The sequence below is a fragment of the Vipera ursinii genome (genome assembly GCF_947247035.1).
Source record: "Vipera ursinii genome assembly, chromosome: 6".
NCBI lineage: Eukaryota > Metazoa > Chordata > Lepidosauria > Squamata > Viperidae > Vipera > Vipera ursinii.
In genome coordinates, this window is record NC_139515.1 from 76,228,719 (window position 1) to 76,241,303 (window position 12,585).

General features: G+C 39.6%; 1 protein-coding gene across 1 annotated transcript in view; it reads left to right on the forward strand.

The window, feature by feature from the left end:
* Positions 1–12,585, forward strand: part of CACNA1C (calcium voltage-gated channel subunit alpha1 C) — a gene marked incomplete at both ends in the record, with an annotated part of 522,454 nt that overhangs the window by 331,175 nt on the left and 178,694 nt on the right. The window contains 2 exons of the mRNA XM_083366796.1: positions 3,503–3,661; positions 7,654–7,850. Coding sequence (XP_083222922.1) covers positions 3,503–3,661; positions 7,654–7,850 — 356 coding nt within the window. The remainder of the gene's footprint in view (positions 1–3,502; positions 3,662–7,653; positions 7,851–12,585) is intronic.

Consider the following 12,585-nt stretch of genomic DNA (forward strand, 5'->3'; position numbering starts at 1 on the left):
CTACTTTTACCATGCTGGCATTGAGTTTAGATACCTGCTGTTAACTTGTGCCTTTAATAATATTAGTGCCATTACAAAGGAGAGCTGATGTCAAAACAAGCTGATACTGTGAGGAATGCAGCAAGTCTCAATCTCATTTCATTTTTTTATTTTTTATTTTTGTTTAACAGCAGGCCAGATTACAGTAACCAGCTTGAAATGGCATATGGCAATATTTTGAGTAATACATGCTTAATGTTATTGCTGTTAACAATGCTTAGGATATGAGATCCATGGCTCAGTTATTAATATTTTTTTAAAAAAAATCTAGACAAGGGGAAAGTGAGTAAACTCTTAAAAATGTCATGAATGCATTCAGGCAGGAGTTAGTTTTACGTGCTTAACTGTTTAGTAGTAGAATATTTAAAACACAAGTGAAATAGTAAAAGGTACACTGATGGATGAATAAATTTGAAAGTGAGAAAGTAAAATATTAGAGATAAGACTAGATCTGAATTTCATTTCCAGTAGCAACAAGAGATATTGGAGTGAATAACATTGGCTGGTGAGGATACAAATTAGGGAAAGTGGAAGGAGGACACAAGTAACTTATCAGAACAGTTTTGTGGAGAGAGGTTGTGGAAAGAGGACGTTTTCCTTCAAGTGAGTCTTGAAGGAAACTGCCTGGACAAGACCCATGACGTTTTCTTGGCAATCTCTTCAGAAATACTTTGCCCTTGCCTCCTTCTATCTAGAGCTGAGCGAGTGACTTACCCAAGGTCACCCAGCTGGCTTTCTGCCTTGAGCAGGACCAGAATTCACTGTGTCCCAATTTTTGAGCCTGTTGTCTTAATCACTACATCAAACTGGTGTTCTCAGAAGTTATATCAGCTTCAAATTAGGTTTGGATGAAAGTTAAGAATATTTACATAGACAAAGAAGACTCTTATCGTGTGCTTAAATTAGTCCAAAGCTGCAGTAGCTAATTTTGTCACTTTAACGACCAATGCATCTGCATACCATGAATTCTAGGTTCACCAATTTAAAATTCAAAGATTGATATTTTAGAGTGCTTAAGGATTTAGAGCTTTTCTTTAGACTTGTCTAGTTTTTACAGGGTAAAAGTTGACTCACTAATGAATCATCTTTGTGCATAAAGGTAAAGTCTCCTACAAGTCAAACTTTGTTCCTGGTCAATTCACAGACATTTCATGGATTATTTTTTGTTTTGTTTTTAGCAGCAGGATTTGCAATTGCACTAAGTGCCAGTGTACAGTATTCTGGACAGATTTCAAATTGTATTGTTCTATCAGTCACTATGAATCTCTCAGCCACAAAGAATCTGGAGATGATAAGTTCTAGTTTTATTGCTCAAGCCTATACACAAACATTTAGTCTACTAATGGTCAGCACTAAATTAGCACCAGATAAGAGTCAATTGAATTTTGGGGAGGGGGGGGACTGAACTTGGAGCATTTGTAGACATGTAATGATTCTAGGCTAAGTATTCTCTTGATTACACACACACACACACACACACACACACACACACACACACCTCCCTCTTCTTCTCCTACATCATCCAACTGTAAAATTGGAATATTAATCCAAATGCACCACATAATAGCGGATAATAATTCCAAGAAAGAGGCTCATCTAAAATGTCAATTTTCTAAGGAGAAGATGACATAACTCTATATTACTTGTATATAAATTTCAAGAAATTTTTGAGATTTCTGGTAAGAGATCACTTTGATAGGGAGTCACTGAATAACAATATCTGGGTCAAAAACTATCTAAGAAAGGCATATAATTGTTGGCCATTTTTGTGACTATTAGATTCTATGTATTTCCTATACTAAGGACATGGTAATATGGTAATATTTATTACAATGGCTTTTTTATCTATGAAACTAAAGGTTGCAAATGTGAACACATTTACTGTTACATCACAACCTATAATTTTTTCCCCAAACAGTAACTTAGTAAAACCACCAAAACCTGCATCTCTGCTTTGTACTTCAGAAGTTTCTAAGTAAAAAGTGATATGGTATCCTTATTCAGTTAATTTTTGAATCAACAAAACTGAATTTACAGAAATAAATTGCTGTATCTTATTTGCTCTCTCAATTTTGGTATAGGATAAAGGAGATATAGGATATAGACAGTCAGTAATAACCAATCATCATAATTTCTAAAACCAGAAATCAAGCAAATTTATAATCTGGGAGTATCAATTCATCACACTTTTCATGTAGATTAAGGAAATGTGGAAATGTTGTAAGACAGTGTGGCTTACAAACTAAATTTTTACCTGGTCCATCTATAAACCAGGATCCTTTCTAATATTTTTTTTCCTTATTTCAGTTAAAAAAAATATTTTAGTTAGTAATACAAAGCATGTGATAAATGTTAGACCATCAGTTTAATTTGTAGACTAGATTCCACTGCATGTCCCCTTTTGTAAGTAGAATAGGTAAAAAATGTCAAGGAGATATTTATTTATTTATTTATTTATTTTATTTGTATACCGCCCTTCTCCCGAAGGACTCAGGGCGGTGAACAGGGCAATAAATACTAAAATACAGAAATACAAAAAATAAGAAGAGATTAAACCATAATGCCCAATACAACAAATAAATTACATAAAAACAGTGATAAAACCCAAACCCATCAGACCAGGCCGGCTTGTTCAAACAAATAGGTCTTTAGATCACATCGGAAGGAGCGAAGGTCAGGAGCCATCCGGAGCTCAACCGGTAAACGGTTCCACAGATCTGGCGCACCCACAGAAAACGCCCTCCCCCTGGGGGTCACCAGTCAGCACTCTCTGACGGGTGGCACCCTGAGGAGGCCCTCTCTGTGGGAGTGCACTGGGCGGAGGGAAGTTGATGCCGGCTGCAGGTGCTCCCTAAGGTACTCCGGACCCATGCCATGTAGGGCTTTAAAGGTCATTACCAGCACCTTGAATCTCACCCGGAAGGCAACTGGAAGCCAATGCAGCTCACGGAGCAGAGGTGTAACATGGGAGTATCGGGAGACCCCCAACACGACTCTCGCGGCTGCATTCTGCACCAGTTGGAACCTCCGAGTGGTCCTCAAGGGCAGCCCCATGTAGAGAGCATTGCAGTAGTCTAACCGAGAGGTCATGAGCGCATGAGTGACTGTACGCAAGGCATCCCGGTCTAGATAGGGCCGCAACTGGCGCACCAGGCGAACCTGGGCAAAGTCAGATTGTAAATTCACAGATGATGTTTGTCAGGTGCCAATAAGCACAGAAGAGTTTATTACTGATACCTGTACAAGAATCTGGTCAACCAATGCTCAAAGCTGAATTGGCGCTAGATAAAAGTCAATGGAATTCACGGGGTGATGGACTTGAGTCTCTTGTGACTCTAAATTTAATCACATTTTAACTCCGCCTTCCAGTTCAGCCTGCTCTTCTTCAAAGCTTTGACTGCCATGTATTTTCTTCCATTAACTATCTGAGTTTGTTCTTATCATGCTATCTCTGTCATTATAGGCCTTCAGGTGGTGTTAAATTCCATTATCAAGGCTATGGTCCCATTGCTGCACATTGCCCTGCTGGTGCTGTTTGTCATAATTATCTATGCCATCATTGGGTTGGAGCTCTTCATGGGAAAGATGCACAAAACCTGCTACTTAACAGGAATTGCCACTGGTAAGTAATGTACTGAAGTGACCTCCATTTTGGCATAGCCTTTAATATATGTGGAAGATGGATGTAATGTGTAACAATGCCATGCAAACTTGATAATCAACTAACACTTAACATTACTTACTCTGATTTGACCTCTTTGAATTCAGGGAGAAATTTCCTAGAAAGAAGGGATCTTCTGTGACAATATCCAAGCTATGGAAACTTCTAGAAAATATTTACCATCTTTTAAACAGAAGTTGGTCTATTCCTTTGTGTTATGTTTTAAAAGAATAAAGATTCTTTAAATAAGATTTTAGTAGGATATGTAGATGTTTGGAATTTGACTGAAATCTGATTTCTGAATTGGCAAGTTGGGTATTTTTTAATAAATTGTATGCCTTTAGATGAATTTGGATTACTTCTGTAAACATTTACAAACTTCCCCCCCCCGCTGCCCCCCCCGTTTCTATAGTATACTCCATGAGATGGATCCTTGCCCTTGACAATTAAGATATGAAGTTTATCCTAAAGACTTTGGTTTTGTCATTAGCTTATTGGTCTGGATTCAAGTTGGCAATACTGAAAACAACCATCATATTCTACTATTATGGCAGTTACTGTTCAAAAATGTTAGTGACAATTGTTTACTTGTTATATTTATGCCCTGGAGGACTTTGACAGACTCCTGATGGTTTATATCCATAAAACGGAAACACATAAAACACTTTAAACCAAAGATTAAAATAATTCTAACATAAAAATGCAGCACAAAATATCATAATTATCAAGAACTAAAAATACAAATGGTGATGATTATTCCTCAGTATCCCAACATCCTCCATAATCATTCTGTTATGATGAAGTCATTAATTTGGCCTTTAAGCAGAAAGAACTATCATCCAAAACATTGTCTGTAGAACTTGGCCCTCCTCACTTCCTGAAACCAGGGGAGGGGGCATATGCTGATGGGTCAGAAGCTTTGTTCTATGTGGGAAAGGCAGTTCTGCCAGTCCCCAGGATCCAAGCCATGTAGGACTTTATAGGTTAAGAACAATATTTTGAATTGAGACAAGAAACCTATTAGTAACCAATGCAGCATATCCAATATGGTCGTTTGTTGTTGTTAGTTGCGAAGTCGTGTCCGACCCATCGCGACCCTATGGACAATGTTCCTCCAGGCCTTCCTGTCCTCTACCATCTTCTGGAGTCCATCTAAGCTCACTCCTACTGCTTCAGTGACTCCATCCAGCCACCTCATTCTCTGTCGTCCCCTTCTTCTATTGCCCTCAATCTTTCCCAGCATTAGGCTCTTCTCCAGTGAGTCCTTCCTTCTCATTAGGTGGCCAAAGTATTTGAGTTTTAGCTTCAGGATCTGGCCTTCTAAAGAGCAGTCAGGGTTGATCTCCTCTAGGACTGACCGGTTTGATCGCCTTGCAGTCCAAGGAACTCGCAGGAGTCTTCTCCAGCACCATAGTTCAAAGGCTTCAATTCTTTGGCGCTCAGCCTTTCTTATGGTCCAGCTTTCACTGCCATACATTGCAACTGGGAAGACCATAGCCTTGACTATACGCACTTTTGTTGACAGGGTGATGTCTCTGCTTTTTAGTGTGCTGTCTAGATTTGTCATGGCTTTCCTCCCCAGGAGCAAGCGTCTTTTAATTTCTTGGCTACAGTCCCCATCTGCAGTGATCTTGGAGCCCAGGAAAATAAAATCTGTCACTACCTCCATTTCTTCCCCATCTATTTGCCAGGAATTGAGAGGGCCAGATGCCATGATCTTGGTTTTCTTAATGTTTAGTTTCAACCCAAGTTTTGCACTCTCCTTCTTCACCCGCAACAAGAGGCTCTTTAGTTCTTCTTCACTTTCTGCCATTAGAGTGGTATCATCTGCATATCTTAGGTTGTTGATGTTTCTTCCGGCAATCTTAATTCCAACTTTTGATTCATCTAGCCCTGCCTTTCTCATGATGTGCTCTGCATATAAGTTAAATAGGCAAGGCGACAGTATACAGCCTTGCCAGACTCCTTTCCCAATTTTGAACCAATCAGTGGTTCCGTGTCCAGTTCTCACTGTTGCTTCTTGGCCCGCATATAGATTTCTCAAGAGACAAATAAGATGGCCTGGTATGCCCATCTCTTTAAGGACTTGCCAGAGTTTGTTATGATCCACACAATCAAAGGCTTTAGCATAGTCAATGAAGCAGAAGTAGATGTTTTTCTGGAACTCTCTAGCTTTCTCCATGATCCAGCATATGTTAGCAATTTGATCTCTAGTTCCTCTGCCTCTTCGAAATCCTGCCTGCACTTCTGGTAGTTCTCAATCCACATACTGCTGGAGTCTAGCTTGTAGAATATGGTCGTTATGCAACTCTTATTCAGCAATAAGGGGGCTACTGCATTCTGGACCAATTGAAGTCTCCAAGTAGTCTTCCAAGGCTGCCTCACATGCAATTTATTGCAGTAATATAAGTGAATGATGCTAAGAATAAGCCAAGGTGTCCAAAAAAGTCAGGTTGATACCTGTGATGATGGGATAAACACTCCACCTCTTTTTAATGCACATTGCATATAAAATATGCACATAAAATATGATGGATTCTCAATCCTACTATCACAGCTGCCATCTTGATTTTTTTTATCATACCCTGTGGACACCTTCAGTCACCATTTCATGTATATAATCTATGTAGTCTAGAGAGATGTTTGTAATTTGGTGGGCTGTAATTGGAGACATAAAAGCACCTGCCTTGTTTAACTTTAACTTTTATGTATTTTGTGCAAGGATTGCAACTGAGGTGTGTGTGTGTGTGTGTGTGTGTGTGTGTGTGTGTTAGCATTACAAAAATACACAGTAAATAAATTGGATCTTCTTTTTTTAACCGCCTCCTTCCTCAACACAGACTTATATCTCTCTCTTTCCTTCCACACTGACCTTTCCCTTTTCCCAAATGATCTAGTTGGTGGAATAAAAAACATGTTGGCTTTGTGGCAGCCATATTTCTGTGTGAAACATGAAGCAACTTAAACTGAAGCAGAGATTTTCATGAATGTAGCTTCAGAGTGCAAGATCAAAGCAGGCACTGTCTGCATATTGCTGTTTGTCCGTAAAACCCCAATATGCAGAGAATTTAGGATGGAGAAGGAGAGGAAGGAGGAGGAGAAGGAAAAGAAGAAAAGAGTGCAATTGAAGTGACTGATACATTTAGCTTTTAATAATACGAAAGGGTATGTAGTAATAATAGGAAAGGCCATAGGATTTTTCAGTCATAGTTTTGAAGTCCTTTAACTAGAGGTCATACTACGTAGGTCACAGTATATCCAAAAAGAGGGTAACAAAATGCCCATTATAAAGTATTATTTCATCCCCAATAGCCAGAAGAGAAATTAAGAGAATTTAGGGATCATCCCCTGAGCAAACCATTTACTAAACAAGTAATCTTTCCAACAAATAAATAAATAAAAATAAAAAAATGATATTTAATTCTGTCAAGAATGAACAAAAGAATTTTCAGTTCCTGTTTCTAATTTGACAAGATTCTTACCAAGAGTATCTCAACAGCTTTGTGTAGTTTTCATCAGCATTCCCCATCAAGCAAAAAGATGAATGATTTTTTAAAGTCATGTCCAAAAAATTTAAAAAGTGCTTTTACACTAAAAAACACTCAACTTGCCTATTTACAAATGCAGAATTGCCTTTCCTTTGCATAAGCAATAATGCTCAATTTTTAATATGTCTTGTGTTTTGACACACAGTGCAACACAGTCAGTGACTTAAACCCAGTGGTGGGATTCAAATATGTGAACAACCGGTTCTCTGTGTGGATGCCGCTTCTGGAAGTCCATTCTGGGCCTGGACAACAAAAAATTAGCTACTGGTTCTGCCAAATTGGCACGAACCGGCTGAATCCCACCACTGCTTAAATCCCTTGTCTTCATTTGCAACCCAATAACTCTTTCCCTTACCACTTCATTGCACCATTTTAATTGTTTGATCTTTCTTTCCATTGTTTAAGATACACCTGCAGAAGAAGAACCAGCTCCCTGTGCTCCTATATCTCAACATGGACGGCAGTGTCAGAATGGCACTGAGTGTAGGGCCATATGGGAGGGACCCAAACATGGCATTACCAACTTTGACAACTTTGCCTTTGCCATGTTAACTGTGTTTCAGTGCATCACCATGGAGGGCTGGACAGATGTACTCTACTGGGTATGTATGAAATTAGTTTATGGCAAGAAGATGGACGCCTCTTTTGCCATGCTCAGGACATGGGGCGGACATTGTCATGCTGTTGTGCTGCTTACTGTATTGTTGTCATGCAAATCACCTCCTAAACTGTTAAGTCAAAGTAATGCAGTGCATTAAAGAGGTAGAATGACAGCCTGTTGCCATTGCATACATTCCTTTTGACATTAATTTTCTACTAACATGTTATTTGTTTGTTTTATGCATTTTTGCTGCATTCTTCCTAGAATTCTTACAAGATAAAGATAAAGGATAAAATTCAATAACCAAATATATACCCAGTATGAGCTTAACTTATTTTGGGTAAACAAAATTAGGTAAAGCACAGAAAAGAGTAAGAAATAGTGAGCTGAAGAAATTAAGTAATGAGATTAAAGAGAGAGAGAATCAGAAAAAGAGAGAAATAGAGTGAAAACTAGTTTATGCTATCATTTATTTTCTCACATATTTTTCTATGTCTGTAATCTTGCTTCCATAATGTCTATGTACAATACTGAGTCATGCAATGCTTTGATTTTTAAACTTTTCAGCACTCCGTTCTTGAGGCTTTATCCATCCAATCACAACTTTCTCATTCAGGCTCTAAAATATTATTTTGAATGAAACAGTTATTCATCATGCCTAGAATTGAGAGCAAAAATATCTTTAAAGTGAATGAGTTTCCTCAGCAGCATTTCCCAGTGGGGGTATAGAGTCGTCTTTCAAGGCAGGCAAGATGGCAGATACACTGTTATGATGTAAACTTCATTCACATCTTGCTTGTTTTCACTTTTTTTCCTCACACACACAAAAAAAACATATGCAGACATCACTCTCCTTATTGAAGCCTTTTGTGTAGTATGGCATAGGTTTCATTTAGACATGGCACTTATAATCAGTAAAAACAACAACCCAGAATCTCAAATAATAAATATATATGTGGATATATATGGTATATCTAGCCACCTAGAGCTGACATAAGTGGGAATGATTTCTATCACTCATTCCTTCTACCCCAATGTTTTTCAGCCTTGGCAACTTTAAGATATGTGAATGTCAATTCCCAGAATTTCTCAGCCACCGTGGGGAATTCTGGGAGTTGAAGTCCGCTCATCTTAAAGTTGACAAGATTGAAAACACTGCTCTACCCTGACCCTGATAAGTTTCCAGGGTTAAAGAATTCTTCCTTTAGAGCAGGGGTGGCTCATATCAGAAACTACGAGTGTTATGGAGGGCCAGACCAATAGAACTGTGAAGGTACTGCATAAATGGGACATATGTAAATTGAAAAAAGAATAGCAGTTTCCTTTGGAATAAAAGCAATACACTCAGGCAAGACAGGGACACCCAAATGGATGTGGCCTGAGGGCTTTAAAATGCTCAAGTCTACTTTAGAGTTTATGCCAAGGTTTTGCCCCAATATCCTTATAACATTGCAAAAGATCCAGGGCTATACAGCAGAAATTGTGCTTTCTCTAAAAGGGACACTGCTTAAGCAGCTGCCTTGGCTGCATGAACAATTTGCCTCACCCTGTTGCTGAGTAGATAATAGCTTAAGAAAGATAGGAAACAAGCTTGAAGATCCAATAGAGCAGCTATAGGCGTGCTGACCTGTAAAATCCCCCCCCCATTCTCCAACATCTTTGAAATTGCATTCTTGAGTTTCATTGGGAAAGCTTGAAACTGAAGTCCACAGTTGCCCTGGAAACTCCTGTCAGGAAATCAAATTGGGGGGGGGGGGGAATAGGCAATAAATATAATTTACTTTCCTGACAGCCTTGACATGTTCTTTGAGCTTCTCTCATCCCTTAGCACCCTGTTGAAACCTATTGAGCAAGATGCAGTGAGAAATGCAGTGATATTAACACAAAGTCCCCCCACTTAAAAGAAGTTATACACAGAAACATCACCCCACAATTTTTGCCAGCTGTGTTTATGCTTTCTTACCCTTTTTCCTTAAAGAGTACACAGGCTTGAATTAGCACAGTCTTCACACGCAAAGGAATTGTCTGCTTTGCACAACTCAGCTCACTGCATGCTTCCTCTCCATGTATTTAATAAGGAAGAGCCGGTGCTTTGTTTGAGATTGGCTTGTTTAAAAGGAAAAAAAATAAAAAATCATAGCAAATTTTGCATGGTAGTAAAATATATAAGTCAAGAAAAGAAAGAATGTATGCAATCAGCTCTGATGAATTCCAGCCATCACTGTTACAAAAAAATGAATGCCTTGGGTACCCATCTTTTATGCTGGTAATGAGTCATGAGGCTAAGACAATTGGTCCCAATTTAGGGGGGCATCATCTGCAAATATCATTTTGTTTTATTTTGTTCAGATTTCCAAGGGCCTACTGGGACTACCATTTTTAAAAACATAGCCAAAATTATTCAACAAGAGGTTCCCCCTCCAAAAAAAATAGTTATATTGTACCTTCTTCAAAGGAAACTAAATGTAATGGATTACTTATTGGTGAATATTGAAAAAAATGTGTTCTGGAAGTTAATTGGAAAAGAAGGTACTTTTTACAGCCTAACTTTTAATAGTTTACTTGTATCATAAGGGATATATTTCAGAAAATATAGTTTATGCTTCCCCTACACACCAGAATCATAAACCATGGTTTGATGGTCCTGCAGGGAAATAAAAGGAAATTGATTTTCCCTGAATGAGAGGGAAGATTGTAGTGAACCTCCTGAGGAGCATGGTATTTCATGCTTATTCCAGGCTTGTTCACTTAATTTAAACCATGGTTTCATTACAATTAAAACAAGACATTTCTGTGATTTGACTTAACAACAAAAAGAAATTCCTATCCAGTGTCCTGCGGGTGGGAAGGATGTCTTCAATATTCTTCTCTTTCTCTTTACTATATTATTTTACTCCTTTACAATTCTTTTTTCTACTGATCCTTCACTCTTACTTGAAAATAATTTGGGTGCCAATATGGAAGACTGAGTGTTGATGACAGTAATGGATATTTATTCCAAAATACAGCAAACCATGGTATAAGGAGAAATCATAATTCAATGGAGATGCTAATAGGTTATGCAGGAGGTCTATAAGGCGTGATCAAAGAAGACCTATATAAAAAGAGACAGAACTTCAATCACACTTTTGTGGCTTCTGTAATGTATTGGAGTTTTTGCTTGTACTGATTCACGTGTCTGCTTAAATGCTGCATTAACGATTGCTCAATGGTGTGTATGTGTAACGGTTACTGACTAAGCCAGACTTGTCTCCAGGGCTATCATTGGTAGATTTGAGGCAGGAATGGCTTTCTTCACATCTATTGGTCACCACCTAGTGGCAAACCGTATAAATAGCTACACAGCAGCCACTGTTTCAGTTCTGTTCTTTCTGCTTGACTTCAATAAAGCATGTTACTGTTTGGAACCTTCCGTCTCCCTCAATGCCTACCAAGAACCGGCTATACAACAGCTTCCTTCTTTACTTTTTTTCCCCAAGCATACCCTAGAACAGTGTTTCTCCATGTCAACAGCTCTAAGATGTGTAGACTTCATTGCCCAGAATTTCCCAGCCAGCATGCTAGCTGGGGAATTCTGAAAGTGTCCAAGGGAATCCTGAGGAGGTCATAGCCTTGTTGCATGCATATTTAATTTTCAGTATCGTCCATCAAGAGGATCATTTGGCAGGTGATGGGAAGTATTTCCAGGCTCAAGCCTTGGGAAACTTTTTCCTTCACTGGATTACATGGAGACAAATAGTTCAGGGAAGCATCTTTATTCCTATTAGCCACACATATATTTGTGTATGGCTAATAACACAAATGGAGGCTAAAACATATAAAAAATGTTTTAGGAATTGGATATGTCCAGTTTAATGAAAAGAAGGACCAGGGGTGACATGATAGCAGTCTTCCAATATCTAAAGGGCTGCCACAAAGAAGAGGGAATCAACCTATTCTGCAAAGCACCTGAAGCCAGGACAAGAAGCAATAGATGGAAACTAATCAAGGAGACTATTGTGTAGTGGGTCGGACGCAAGAGAGACGCCAGCCGGTGTGTGAGTTCAGCTCTTTATTGGAAGGGGAAGTGAACTGAGGAATGAGGGCTACCTGGCCTCCTTATATACCTGGCCAGGTAAGCTAACAGCCAATGGGGTTCGCCCTAGGTTTCCCGCCGAAACTGTCCAGGCCAACGCCCCCTGATGGCTGTTGCTATGCAGATTCCTGCATACATAACACCCCTCCCCCCTTAGAGAAGACCCACATAACAACAACAACATGCAACTACTATAACTATGAGTATATATATAAAAAAAAACAGTGGTGTCCTTGTGTGAGGGTCACTTGCACACATAGTCCGACAGGTAGGCTGGTGTCCTGTGTGGACGGGTGGATCGTCTGGGTGTGCTTGGCCCCTGGGCTTGGACCGTGGGTTCCTGAGGCCTTTGTGCAGGGCTGCAAGGAGCCAGCATCAGGAAGTCCTCCTCCTCTGGTCCCTGCCCTGTGACGTCCTCAGCTGGGTTGACCCCTCCTGGAGTGTGGTCCTCCTGTTGATCGTGTGCATTGAGTTCAGGGACGTGTGTGACGCGCTCAGGGGCGTGTGTGACGTGCTCAGGGACTCTTCCTCTGAGCTGATCGATGTGCCGCCTTATGCGTCTGTCCCCCTCCACCCCTACAATGTACGAAAGGGGTCCTGTTTTCCCGACCACTGTCCCCGGAACCCAAGGATGTCCAGCCCCATAGTTCCTTGCCCAGAC